The sequence below is a fragment of the Anarrhichthys ocellatus genome, unplaced genomic scaffold (assembly GCF_004355925.1).
Source record: "Anarrhichthys ocellatus isolate YVR2014 unplaced genomic scaffold, GSC_Weel_1.0 scaffold33, whole genome shotgun sequence".
Taxonomy (NCBI): Eukaryota; Metazoa; Chordata; class Actinopteri; order Perciformes; family Anarhichadidae; genus Anarrhichthys; species Anarrhichthys ocellatus.
Genome location: NW_022280063.1, coordinates 2,331,672 through 2,346,502, shown reverse-complemented (window position 1 = coordinate 2,346,502; position 14,831 = coordinate 2,331,672). Strand labels below are relative to the sequence as shown.

At 44.8% G+C, this 14,831-nt stretch overlaps 1 protein-coding gene across 9 annotated transcripts in view; it reads left to right on the top strand.

Moving 5' to 3' along the window:
- Window positions 1-14,831, top strand: part of tbc1d22a (TBC1 domain family, member 22a) — a 96,012-nt gene that overhangs the window by 22,313 nt on the left and 58,868 nt on the right. For 3 of the 9 annotated variants that reach the window (XM_031865778.1, XM_031865775.1, XM_031865776.1), the window contains 4 exons: window positions 5,642-5,770; window positions 7,546-7,608; window positions 8,074-8,139; window positions 11,713-11,827. In XM_031865778.1, coding sequence (XP_031721638.1) covers window positions 5,642-5,770; window positions 7,546-7,608; window positions 8,074-8,139; window positions 11,713-11,827 — 373 coding nt within the window. The remainder of the gene's footprint in view (window positions 1-5,641; window positions 5,771-7,545; window positions 7,609-8,073; window positions 8,140-11,712; window positions 11,828-14,831) is intronic. The other 6 variants (XM_031865783.1, XM_031865779.1, XM_031865782.1 and 3 more) reach the window with 3 other exon arrangements.

Here is a 14,831-nt window from a genome sequence, read left to right as displayed (position 1 = left end):
TTCTAGCCTTGTACTGCTGCAGTAGTTCACTCATCTGTTGCGTCTACTCGAAGCTATGAAGGCACAAAGCCTTGCAGTAGTTCTTTCGAGCTTCGGTATTTGATTTACAAGCTGTTTTGTTACAAGAGCCAAGCGGGTGCTTTGCTATCCAACATCCAAGCCGGGACATTTTATCTTTTTGTTTTATTGAGGACGTGTATGTCCAAGATGACTTTGACAAACATATATTGGGGTGGGGGGGGGGGGGGGGGCGTTTTGACCCTTCATAAACTCGAGATCCATTTCTGAGATTAAGTGTCAGGCTTTCGATGCATTTCTAGGGCCTCGCGCGGCGAGAATTGTCCCTCCGGGTTAAATCCAAGGTTCGGATTAAAGCGAAAAGTGGGCACAGTGTCAAAAGCAATCATATCTTCTGAAGTGTCATAAGACTTGACTGCCTTCTCCGTCCTGTCTGTGGCATGATCCAGTGGAGAAATAGATAGGAGGGATCAGGCTCGGAAAATCTATTCTCCGTCCGACACGCACGCACACACGCACACTCTCTCTCTCAGGCCACGCTTGTATTCCATGAACTTGGCAGAGGCACCTAATAATACTTCACTCCAGTGGTGTCCCTTGTGCCCTTCTCCTGCTCCACCAGCGTGCACACTCTTCTTCTTCTTTTTTTTTTACCTGCCATAGACGAGAAACAGCTCCCCCCCTCAGTTTAGAGCTCGGTGATGCTCCCCCAGCGCTCTGCATTCACAGAAAACGTGCTTAACTGTCTTAAACTGTTATTGGTTTGTGTGGAAATTAAAAAGCATAAAAACAAAAACAAACTTCCCCAACGACAGCGATGACTCGCCTCCCTGCATAGCTCCATCTACCCCAGTCTCCTTATTTGATGGAGAGGCTCCACAGGTTGCCCCCAGCTTTTTTTCGAAAACACACCCGGTTGAACTTTTCTATTATTTCGGAAATAATAACCGTTTTATTTCATTATTTTGAAGAGCGCTTTTGCGTCCGAGCCCGAAGGAGAACGAAGAAATGAAATGGCTTTTTCTTTTTTTTTTTTTTTTTCTGCTTTGTGAAAGAACGTCCGCCCCGTGGGCAGTATGTACATTTGCTTATGGAGTGTGGCTGTTAAATGTGAAGTGGGAGACGAGTAGAAAACCAACTGGCTGTGGAATTATTGACAAAGCTGAAGGCTTATATGAGACGTGTCGGGGACAGATTCAGATATTGTTACGCTTAACTGTTACCTCACAACAGCGCACATCATCCTATCGCCTGAGAGAAAGGAGCAATGATTTTGAACTTTATTTTTTAAGTGAGGCAGACGAGAATGTTTGCGCAGTCTTAAGAGGCATCTCACACCTCGGAGAGAGCGTTTAGTTCCTTTTGCCTTTTTACACTTCCACTGTAATTTAGGAGGATTGCAGATCCGCCGTCTCCACACAACAGCCACGTCTCAGACCTGAGCAAAGTGCTTTTTGTAAACGGATGCAAAGTAATATATTGCCTTTGTGTATCTTTAGTTTGTATATGTGCAGGGGAATGCACTCCTACTCTATCTGTTAAATGTTCTATATATGATACACTTAGAGCATTAATACAGCCGGAAGGAGAAGAAAGAGAACCTCTATGGACGGGTCACCTTCAGTAGAGAAGTTGAGTGACAACGCATCTGATCCTCTTCTGGATTATAAAGGAGGAATTTGTTTATTGACCGTCTTTGTGAGGAATGTACCACATTAAAGCCATGTGGTCAAATTCAAACAATTTAAAATGTGTTAACAGTAACTTATCTCACAGGTCAGTTCGGAAGAAACCGTTGAACCCAAAACCCCAGAAGACGAGCCGCTAGTCGGCCGAAGGGTCCTTTACAACCGCGGCCTGAGAACAGCCACCGGGTCCGGCCATGTATTCGTATGGTTTTCTGTTAATGGCGGCTTCGTCGTTCACGGTGACTTCAGGGGAGCAGGAGGATTTCCCAGTTGTGTTGCTTCAAAAGGTGCAGCTGCAGGCCACCAGGAAGTCCTTTTCGAAGAGTCGTTATTTTATTTTTTATTTCTTTTGGACATGCACAAGGTTCAAAATCGAAAGCTCATTTCGACCGAACCACCGTTTCACGCTCATTCGATATGGTCGGGCAAAGTTTGAGACCGTACCCGTCGACACCTGATTGGGTGAATGCACCTCTCACTCTGCTGTTATGGTCATTTAGTTCGGAAAGCCTCGGATGCAGTCCAGGCAACATCGTCGAACCAAAACCATCCGCCAAATATAAGTTTCTGAATACATTTGAGGTAAAAAAAAAAAAAAAGAAGTCATGCGGTCGCAGACTCGCGCTTCGTCTCAGCCGTACAGGTTGCAGTAAGTCACGGTGTGAAGTCACTTCTCATGTGGATGTTTCCAATCATGTGGTGAAACTCAGTTTACCAGTTGTAAGTATAAAACACGACACGTAGAGACACGAGCGACGAGAGCGTTTTTTAGAAAGAAGTGAAGTTTTATCTGTTCAACTTTCCGCTTTCGGTTTGTTTCCAGTCTGCTTCCAGAATGATGTGCGCCTGCTAAGTACAAATCACTTTAGATTGCATGAGGACTAAAAAAAAAAACCAATTTAATCTAAATCCCCCAAATGGATTCCCCAAGCATATGTTTTTCTTTTCTTTTTTTTTTCCTGAAGTGGAGGATCCATTAGAGGGATGGAAGGGTGGAGGAGTGGATTGGTGCGAGGAAGAATGGCGAGATGAGGTTTTTGGTAGACTGATTAACAGAGGCAGGAGGAAGCACTCGCGCTGCCACATTTTGTACCACTGGCAGGTCATGCGGAGACGTCTCGCATTTATGCTTCACTTTCTGCCTTCCATCAGAAAAAAAAAAATAAAAAAATCTCCACTCGCCCTTTTTAACCAGTGGACCACAGAGGAAATGGAAATGAGTCACTCAGGTTCAAGCGTAATTACACTTGGATCTTCAGCACTTAATGCACTTTACTGTGAGATATACTCACTCATTTTCTATTTTCCAAAAGAAAGGCGCACATCCTTTTTTCCTTCTCCCCAGTTATTCATTAAACACATACAATTATGTTCAAAGAAGTTACAATTATCTTTGCACAGTGTACAGCCTGGGTACACACACCACCACTGACACGTTGAAATATTTTCTGATTCCCGATACCCAGTTATTAGCGATAAAGAGTATTAATAAAAACTCAAATCACAGCGGAGTGTGCGACACAGCTTGCGTCCTCTTTATGGCCTCCAAATCCCCGAGTGTGCGTCCTGTTGAGCAGTGACGCAGCTGCAGTGTGTCCATTAACCTTCAGCACGCACGTGCTCTCCTCTCCCTCGTTTGGCAGCGGAGTGCACATTGGTTTTCCTCTAAACAGTTGCCCAAAATTGATACTTTGTGTGTGTTTACATGCAAGTTTTTTTCCTTGATATGCTCGCTGGTGGCTCGCCAAAAAGTGGCGGCCAGCTTCCAAAAAAAACCAACAAACAGCAGAGTCACAGCAGAGTCACAACAAAGACAAGGATGCACATAGATAACAAACATATATATATATATATATATATATATATATATATATATATATATATATAGCACACACATGGTCTGTCTGTGATGGCGCAGACGAAGAGTTTAGTTTGATGGCGATTCCACTCAAGCTGGTCCAAAACAGATCTGCTCTCAGATGTGACTGAGCAGCAGCCAAACGGTTTCTCAGGGAAAAAACACATAAAAAAATGCTCAGTTTAAATTGAAAGTCAAGACAAATAATTGTAAGAGACGGACAGAGTGGTGAGGAGACTCAGCACTGCGTCTGTCTGGCTAACTCTTTTTAAGATCTGAGCGTGGAGGTTCAGTCCTGACCTTTTTTTGGAGCTTTCAGCCGCACCGCCAGGTCTTCTTTAGCAGACGGCCTTGGATCTTTTGTCGGCTAATGTAGCTGAACTTAAAGCACTTCTACTCTTTGGTCAGCACGGGGAAAAAGAGACAATGGCCAGGGAATCGGAGAGGAGGAATTCTTCTCACATTGAATGATGCAGACGGGAAAGAAGGGGTCAAACTATTTTGTGGAACCAAATGGTGGTCTTGTTTCCACCCAAAGATATTCAGTTTATTATCACTAAAAACGGTTCCAATTCATTTCCTGTCGACTCACTAATTGATTAATCGACACGCACAACCACATACATATATACTGTGGTAAATACTGTCATAAATAATCAAACCGTTTTAACTAAGGTCCCTGAAAACTGAATTTAATAACCTGTAACTCTCTTTCGTCCTAATATCATTCATGTATGAACTCTTACAGTTACACAGCAACAAACAAATGCACTGACGGTATAATACACAACATGAAGAGAAAAGGGCCTTTTGTCGGTCTGACGGCGACACACAGTGCTGCTTTTTTTTTTTTCATCACGGGGACGAGTTCCTTTGAGCCAGCAGTCGTGTTTTTGAGTTCTGTTTAGAAGACTTAAACTGTGTGAATATTTCAGAGCCCCCCCCCCCGGTCCCATCTCTCGCTTTTAATAGATTTGTTGTTCAGTTTGGAGTTGACTTTCTCCTCATTGCATAAGCCCAAGCAGGATACACACTTCCCCAAATGCGTGCATGCTCACATGAACTGTCTTGACAAACACATTCCCAGAAGCTCTCTCACACACACACACACACACACACACACACACGCACACAGACGCACACAGAAAGGTACCTCCCCTCAGAGGCTTGGTCAAGCAGCAGAAAGTTTTCTCTGCAAAGTGAAGTGTATCATTTACAGACTGCGTAATCCCGGGAGTTTGGTTTGTGATTGAACTCGTAGCCGAGGTTTTTTAAGACCAAGAGGCTCATTAAACGGTGTACGCTGGCAGACAAATAATTACGAGAGAGATGCGACATGTAATGAACATTCGGTTTCAGAGAAGACGGTTTTACTGAGTATCCGCCGAGCTGAATTAATGAGTCCCATGTGGAACACGGGAGCGAGTCCGTGTCACAAATAGACAGGTGTATTAGCTCGGAGGCTATTACCAGCTACTCGCTAAAGTTTACAAGGGCCTGTACTAGAATAAGTGCGATGTTTTAAGGATTAATACATGTTGATAGTTACGTTATTGAAGGGCAATTTTAAAGAACCAGATTAATGATAAAGTATATATAAAAGAAGCAAATAATAGCTTTATTTATTTATATAACAAAATAAACCGCAAGGTAATGTAACAATAGATAGCCAGTGAAAATACATTATAAATTTGAACACGGATGAAACAGTACAATTGATAAAAACATTAATACAAAGAAAATATAATAACAGCAACAAATGGTTTCTTGCAGACAATTTCATTTTTCCACGTCTCAATTTCGCAGTATGAAGATTTTTTTCCGCAGCTCTACATGAATCACATTGTAAGACATTTGACATGAGGAATAACTTCTATACATTCTCACTGAGAGTTCTATGAGAGAAGCCATGCGGCTCTCACGAAAGCCGGTGAAATAGCTCACAGACGACGGCTAGCTTAGCGTAAAGACTGGACACAAGGAGACGCGCAGCGAGAACTGATTGACTGATGATTTATAGTAACAACAATCTTTCTTTTTTTTTTATTGACTCTTTCTCTCTCTCACCCTCCTCCAGGGTTACCTACCAGCTAATGCAGAGAGAAGAGAGAGCGTCCTGCAGAGGAAGAGACAAGAATATTTCGGCTTCATCCAGCAATACTATGACTCCCGCAACGACGAGCACCATCAGGACACATACAGACAGGTGTATATATATATATATATATATATATATCTATGTGTATGTATGCGCATACACTCGCACGCTCTCGGGTCCTGTTTACTCGTTCTGTGTTTAAAATAATTGATGAAACACACGTCTGAATCCCAGAACCTGAAGGACTGAATGAAAGAAACTTGAAAAATTTCCATTTTCAATTACAGGAACAGCTTCTCATCACTAATGTATTCTCTCAGTACAGACGGGACACGTGGCTGCTTGTGTGTGTGTGTGTGTGTGTGTGTTGACAGGATCTGCAGACAAGATTACTGGAACCAGGCCCGTGCTCTTCCTCTTCCTCCTTTATGTACACGCAGAGCTGCTGTCCATTTGTCCGCCCGTGTTGACACGGCGGGAACGTGGTCGAGCTTTGCAGAGACAGCCAGCCGCGAGCTTCAGAGAGCGGCTTAAATGAACACTTTTCTTTGGCTTTGAAAATAATATCTACTTTTTTTGTCTCTCTCTCTCTCTCTCTATCTCCGTCTGTTTATCTGTCTCTCGCTCTCTCTCTCTCACCACCTCACACAAGCTTTCATTTTAACACTCGACTACTTCCCATTCATTTCAAGCCGATAAGAAACATCAAACTGGGCTGTCAATAGCAAAAAAACAACAACCACCCCACACATTTCTCATATTCCGTCCAATTTCCCATTGATCTGCTGCGCCCTGTGCCAGAAAGCTGGCATACTGTGTTTTGATGGCTGTTTGGATCGCGTCTTGATGCTTCTTTTTCTGCCAAATTCTGCCTGTTCCAGCACTGTTTGTGTTGACGGACTGTGCAGTGATTTTCTCCCCCCCGTGTGTGAGTGAGTGAGTGAGTGAGTGAGTGAGAGAGAGAGAGAGAGATTACGTGTGTTTGCACATATGTCGGTTTGGCACTCATATTGCACACGGCGGTGGGTTTGTATATGTTTTGTGTCGTGTATATGATGTTTAAGTGGCTGAAGATGTATTTGCACACATTACATGTATCTATATGTCTTATGTTTGTCTGCGTGTGTGTGCTCATATTAGCTGGTCCGTCAGCTGGTGCAAATCTCCCCATCTGTCCCCGTAGCTAGTGTCTCTTCTTGTGTCTCTCCATCTGTCTCTTTTATATATATATATATATATATATATCTGTTTATGTCGTTGGGAAGTTGCCCAAACAGCTTGTGCGTGTGTGTGTGTGTGTGTGTGTTTTATGCATATGGATGTAGCCATTGTAGAAGTCCCAGCCTGCACGGCAAGCTTTTTGAAATACTGCTGCTGTTTAGTTCCATCCCAAGAGAAAGTGTTGGAAAAACAGATTCTAGCTTTATTTCGGCTAACAGAAGAAGTAGACTGGAGTTGATTGAGTTGTGCTGTTAAGACGGCATCAAACAGTCTTTGTGTCCCCACTAGGAGGCAAAGAGACTTCAGTAATCCTCCTTAAACACACTCTCGGTGGCAGAGCCTTGTTATGTTACAGGCTTATTCACCCCTTAATTACCCATTGTGGCTAACTGCATGGGTCTATACATTAGTGAGAAGGGAGATTATGACCCATGTTGAAAAATGGCAGAATTTCCCTTTATGTCAGATTTACGTCTCATTTTGGGTTCAAACCCCTGCCTGGGAACATCTGGAGAGGTCTTACAGCTGACCAAAAACAGGTTTAAATGTTGAACATTGAGGACAAGTACATGTAGGGGGACGACTACGTTGCTACTCTTAAGTATAAGTGTGTGTGTGTGTGTGTGCGTGCGTCTCTCTGACACCCTTCTCTCCAATGTCAGATCCACATAGACATTCCCAGGATGAGCCCTGAGTCTTTGGTGCTGCAGCCAAAGGTGACAGAGGTAAGGCTGACCGAGCAGACAGCAACAAGCCGCGCACACTCTCACTAAACGGCCCATCCCCCCCGTCCGGTCCTGGCCGGCTTGGCTCCGGCCGGCTTGGCCCCAGCCGCCGCCGCCCTGCAATCCGCCTGGCTCCCTTCTGATGAATCTGTCCGCCTGTCCTATCGTCCGTCTGCGGGGCAGACACTCTGAAATGGTGTGAACGCGGTCCGGCACGCACAAAATGTACTCCCGTGCGCATGATGTCGCAAGAGGCGTCTCCAAATCTGCCCACTTGCATTCAAGACCACCGCTGCTATCCATTTCAGATCACAGGAAGCCCCGTCGGCATTCAGTCAAGGACACCAATCCACTAACTGATGCTCTCTCTCTCTCTCCCTCCGTCTCTGTGATGCCCAGATCTGTGCTAACCTGCCCGTTGCTTCAGTGTTTGTCTTTTTGTTTTCTCTCTTTCTCTCTCTGCAGATTCACATTGACATACCGAGAACTAATCCTCTTATTCCTCTCTTTCAACAAGCTTCTGTCCAAGAGGTGAGACCTGCTGCACCACACACACCACTTCACCTAGCAGTGTTCCCCCCCCTCCCCCTCCCTCTCCCATCTGCTTTTGGGCAGAGATGGGCGCTAGCGCCATCAAATTGTTGGGACGAGTGTCCGTTAAAAATGAAATCGCAGTGGCTTGAAAGACAAGTTCAGAGTTAAAGTTTGTCTGCCTGGGAGTTTGAAACGGGGGAAACCCTCGCTACAGCACACTGCATGGTCTGGCATGGCACACACACACGCACACACACACACACTCGTTGCTCCGCTCTGCTAGTGCTACTGAACGAAGCATTTCCTGTTACATTCGAGCGTTTTAAGGGATATACGAAATAATTATCTAAAAACCCTGCTAAGCAGTATGTTTGATAGAACAACAACCGGGCGGTAGTTAGGGCACATTAGGAAAACCATACGGCGAGGCGTACATTACTGGAGTCCTTAACTACTAAATCGCTGTGAGCTGCTTCGGATAACAGTTACTTAATAAATACTTAAAATGTAAATGCGGTGCAAGTCACTTTTGTCTCTGCAGCGGTGCGAGGAGTCGCGTCGGCCGGCCTGAAGGGGACGATCGGCGCGGCTTCCCAATGCAACTTAACACGGAAATTAACTTGATATCCCTCCATTTATACGAGGTTAGGTTTATCTTATTATTCCGGTGCTTCTGGGAGGTCCTGTCACACGCAGAACCAGCGGCCTGAGAAGCAGAGAGACAAAAAAAAATCCCGTAATGAGGCTCAGGCTAATGAGGTGGCCACGGCTCCGGACCTCTGTGTGTGTGTGTGTGTGTGTGTGTGTGTGTGTGTGTGAGCGAAAACACACACACCTTGTATACACACACAGGGGACAGCGAGGAGACATGCTAGCATTCATCAGTGCACATTAACTCACACACACACAGCGCCACAGGCGACGCCACCTTTCTGTTGCACCCGTCTTGTACGGGATACAACTCGGGGCTGTAACCGGGAAGGTAAGGAAGGGAGATGAGATGAGAGGGATGTACGGTGTGTGCTACTACTGTACATGTCCTTTTCCCCTCTCACAGAACTCTTTCTCCCTCTCATCTCTTTGAGTGCAACAAAGAAAAGCCAGCATTATATCCAAGCAGCGTGCACCTCATATATCCAACCATATTTTTTTTAAATATGATTACGCCTGCAGCGCCGCCGCCTGAAAATCACCACTGCTTCATTTTATTCACTTGTTTGTGGGGCCTGGAGAGATTTAGTCGAGACGGAAGGCAGTCAACAGTGTTTTCCATTGTCGGGGGGGGGGGGAAGAAGAGAGGGATATTGAAGCAATGCTGCGGTGATTTCATAAGTGGTATTTAAGTGTTTGACTTTCTCGTTCTGGAGAACAATGCGGCCTTCGCATAGAAGTTGATAATCAGCAATTACGAGTTCCCAACGTGAAAAGAAAACATTATTTTTATCGCCTCCGGATTGTGATCAGAGGCTGAAAGAGCTTGATTCATCAGCGTCTGCCTTTATTGAGGAAGCTTCTAGAATGAATAACTCCGCAGTTTAAAGTGGCTGTTGATGAACGCATGGGATACTTGAGCCCATGATATTTTGACAGAGGAATCATGTTCAAAGCCTCTTAAGCTACGTTTTATTTTTTCATTTTTTACGTGTCGGATTCATTATTTCCCTTGGCGGCATTTTGTTGCGTCCATTCTTCTCGCTCCCTGTCGAGAATACCCTTGTCGCGTCTCCCACACGCAAACATTCCTTGCCCCGTAGTAAACCTGGCTGCGGGTTTCGGTGCGTAGGTGCCGGCGTGACACATGCATGGCAGCATTTGAGGCCGCACAAAAAAAAGAGAGAAAGAGAGTCCCATTACCCACTCGCCCTGAAAGCAGCAGCACCTCTCCGTGTTTGATGGATGGGGCTTTGATAAGGAAAGAGGAGGTGTGGAGGCTGCTGAAAGGGATTCGAGGAGAAAGGTGTAGGGGGAGGGGGAGCCAGGGAGACACTTGCATCTTACCAATCTCTCTCAGGCCATCTCAACATTGATTGAATTACTTCAAATACAAAATGAGAAGTTTTGCACGCACAGCTTCCAAAGAAACCCAACATTACCATGTTTTTTTTTGTTCTCCCTCTCCGTAAAACAATGAGCTATGAGGCTATTTAGAAAGTGACAGGGACATGACATATCTCCAAGACGATGGGTGTGGTACAGCAAGGTGCGTGTTTTGAGCTGAACATCAAGCCTCCCTTTAATTCACTGGGCCTGGCAGCATTAAGCAGACGCCCATAACGAAGATGGAAGTGTTGGGGGAGAGAGAGAGAGAGAGAGCGCAACACCTCAGCAGAGAATAAAGTTCAAAGAGAGAGCAGCTGAAAAAGAGGCAAAGACTGAGGTGTTGCTCTGTGCTGAAAGAGAGAATGGCAAATTTGAACTGGCCTCACCCGATTCCACCTAATTGCAGCACAACAGAAGAGGTTTTTGGCTTGCATTTTGTGTGACAGACATAAAGACAATGAATGCCAGGATAAATACAGGCGAGGTCCAGTTAGCAAGGAGGGTAGAGGTGGAATAAAACAAACACAGAAAACAGCACATACAGCACATTAACGCTTCACTAGAGGTTCAAACTCGAATCATTGCTCGCAATTATGTGATATTTAACTCAACTAATATCATCTTTAGGAAAGTGCATTTGATGCAATTTTTTTCTTCTTGAAAGTCAATATTATAAACTATTATTAGAACGTATGCCATTGAAGGCACCATGTGGAGCTGTCTTGTAAACAAACAACAGTTCTATGCACAGTCAGTGTTTCTAACAGTGTCTCCTTCGGGTCTAACAGACAATTTAAATGCATTTCCTTCCTCATAAAACATTTAGTTTCATTATGTAAATCCTTAATTGTTTAATCTATATTTCCTAGCTTGCGGCCCTTTTCCTGCGTGTCGTTGTTAGCGCTTTGCTACGTTATTTTGCGTGTTACCGCCACTCCATAAAAGTCTGAGTGCGTCCTCGGGCGCCGATTCTAGAGCGATGCCAGTAATTAATTTAGGTCTCACACATCCACAAATACATATGCCCATGCGTTCTAATTCTGTGATCATGGAGGTGATTGCTCTGGTGAAGTCAGAGTTTAAACCAAGTTAATGTCCGCTCAAAGTTCAATACCCACATCCACGGTGTTCCTGCCGGTCTCCCACAGAAAGTATTCAGCTGCTTTCCTCCTCACCAGCTCGGCTCTGTTCTGATTTCTACCTTCACGTGCCTCGCACACTTCCTAAACTGATCAAAACCTTCATTCCGTCATTTAAAAGGCCTAATGTTCGTCTGTCAGACAATAACTATCGACGGCGTCAGTGAACGCGCTTCATTATTAACATAACAGTTAATGTGTTCGTCTGTCGAGCGAAAATTTGACAAAATTGACAAATCCACCGGACATTTTCCTGACTTTTAGCTTCTCCGTCGCTGTTGTTTTTCTCTCGTGTCGTTATCAATCAGCTGCCTTTTGTGCTTTTAATTCCTGTAATGCAGATGTTGTTTTTTGACACCGTGTCTCTCTTGTGTACCGTTTTGTGTGCAAGATCTTTGAGCGGATCCTCTTCATCTGGGCCATCCGCCATCCAGCCAGCGGGTATGTGCAAGGCATCAACGACCTGGTCACGCCGTTCTTTGTCGTCTACGTCTTTGAGTACATCGGTAAGTGTCACCCCCCCACCCCCGACCCACCCCACCCCCCTTTTCTTCCATCTACCTCATCGTCTTTTGAGTTACCCGGCGCTCGAGTCTCTGTTTGTTGTCTCAATGTGCTCGTGAGTCCCTTTCATCCAAGCAAATACAGTACGTGTGCGAGACGGAGCATTAACCTGTGGGCGGGCCTGCGTGCGCTCGTTGCACCACATTTATTTTAATCCCACAACTTCATTTCTTTCCCAGTACAAACGTACTGTGTCGGGTACAAAACACGGTCGTGAAAAGTCATCATTGTACGGTTTTAATACGACTGTTAATGTAGTATGAACAGCTACAAATCAACATAATACAGTTTCTCTAGTAATCTTCTGTTATTAGATAGGCACAAGAGAAACGACACCTTTTTCAATCACCTATTGGGAGTTCTTATGGGGCTTTTCCAGAATATACTGTAGAAAGCGTCCAAACGGTAAGCGATTGGGAATTGCCCCCATGTGCTTTATAAAGTTTTTAAGTGGCCACACAGCTCTTTATGCTTCCCCTGTGATGTGAGCTTCCATTCCATATATATATATATATATATATATATATATATATATATATATACCTTCCACATGTACGCTGTGTTTCTTTTGTGCTGTGACTCGGCCCATGGAGCTCTCTCTGAAGCCGTTCAAAACAGAGCCGCCGAGTGGAAACCGCTCTGCGGACTAAACCTCGCACACTCCGGTCACTCTGTGTGGTCGCAGCGATACAATTAGGGATGCACAAGTTGAAGTGGTGGCAAGCGTGCAAACCGGCTGGACTCCCAGACTCCTCTGCTTCTCTGCACTGCTTCAGGCACGCAGCCTTTCACTCCGGCCTAATGAGTGCTCCTTTTTAAAGGGTTTTCTCTACTTTTATTGTAGCTTCTACTTTCGTTCACTTCCTGTGGCATAATGCAATCCGTGCAGCCTCCAAAATGAAGTTGGATCAACAACAAACACTAAATGAAGAAACCTATTTTAAGGTAGCGTTCATGAACGGGGCTGTTCTTTGTGTTAGCTCGTTCGTTTTAGCTAGGTGAACCTAACAAACGGCCGTTTCCTGTGACTCTGTTCCTCTTTATTTAGCTTCTCCTGTCCTTCACTCTTCTCCTTTACCATCGCCGTCATTCTCTCCATTCTCCATCCCTGCATTTGTTTCTCCTCTCTCTCTCTCTCTTTGCTTTTCTCTGTGGGCGAATCCCACGTCTCGTCAGATCTTCAAGGTGCCACGCCGCTCTTTGTTCCCCTGCATCTCCAATGCGCTGATGAGCCTCCAATAACGTACACAGCCAGCAAAACCTTCAAACGTGCCCGGGCTGACATCTTACATATCTTACACAAGGTTGACGTGCTGCCTTGTTGTTGTTAGGTGTTCCTGCTTTCTGACGCAGAGAGAGAGAGAGAGAGAGAGAGAGAGAGAGAGAGAGCGCTGGCTCTTTCATGAGGTAGGACTAATTCCGCTCCTTTTTGTGGAGGGGTAGGAAGTGTGAGACGCACTCTCTCTGGTGCCGTGGTGCTCTCCCTCGTTCGCTCTTCTTCTCCTGCCGTCTATTTGTCCTTCTTCTACCGCATTGCCCTCCCTTTCCCTTCTCTTTCCCTCCCTCCCTTTTGTACGCAAGCTCACGAGTGGATGGTGAAGGTAGTCCATTCTCTCGAGTCAGAATTCATTCCTTAGAGAATGATTACAAAAGGATACTATTTTACACACACAAACACACACACACACACACACCGTGGGCGATGTAGACATGCTGTCTGAATACCTCTCGCACAAATGCGTATACAAATAGTAACATTTGAAGGCGTTTGTAGGTCAAACACCAGAACTGTCCACCTGTCTTACTTTTCCTTAAGAAACACAGCCCCGGGCCCTCGACGGAGAGAATCACAAGCAAAAAAAATGTATTTAATAATTCAGTGTTCTTTTTAAAGTGCTACATCTAGTCTTTCCTTTAGAATAGGAGGAATGTTTGTAGCTCAATTGTACCCTAACGCCAGGAGATTATCAGTGACACTATTGACTATCGTTGATTACATCTGCATTGGTGGATGTTTTTGGCCACTTTTGGCAGTGAAATTAAGCTCTAAACAAGTTGTAAACACCGACATATCAGCTTGAGCGTTTCAAGACACACGGAGAGCGGATAGGGAGCGACATCGGCACTCATTCGGAGTCAACATTGACCCTGTTTAGCTCTGTTTTGGTCTCCACCAGCTCCTGAGGGAAAGATCTGGCTCTTTAACTGCTCAATGCTCCGCCGTGTTGCTTATTTTGTCGGTCTTGCCATTTGTTGCTGAGCAGTTAGCTTACAGTGCTTTTTTTTTTTTTTTTTTTTTTTTTTTTTTTTTTTTTTTTTTTTTTTTTTTAAAAGAGCTTTTTCACTGCCGGCTGCCGCTGATGAGACCGGCAGACGCCACAGTAACCACATTATCCTGTGTATATTTGGGGGGGTCTACTCTGCAGATTTCTGTTTAATGGACTCAACATTGGCTGTTGTTGGAAGTGGGCCCTGATAGTGCACATTATGGTACAGTGACCCGATCAGTAGCCATTAAAGCTGTAAAACCAAACGAGGAGCGCTTAGATCAGCGCGCTGCAGAACAAAGACCCATACAGGCTCATGTCCTGCGGAGCTGAATCGAGTGACAAAGCAGCTAAACGCAGAGCAGAAGTGTCTTTAGAAATGTACTTGTTATTCACACTAATGTTTAATTCCAACCAGTCTTGTCTGTCTGTTCTCTTTTCCGTGTTGTGTGTCGTCTCTGTTGTCTTTGCCATTTTCTTTCCCCTCTTCTTGTCTCTTCTCAATGTCTTCGTCTAGTTCGTCTTTTTGTGATTTTCCATTGATTGATTCCCGTCATATATTCACTTGATATTCTATAAAGGCTACCCCCTAAAAGCAGGTAGGGATAGGGCAGGAAAAAGAAACCCAATCTCACACACACACACACACACACACACACACACACACACACACACACAC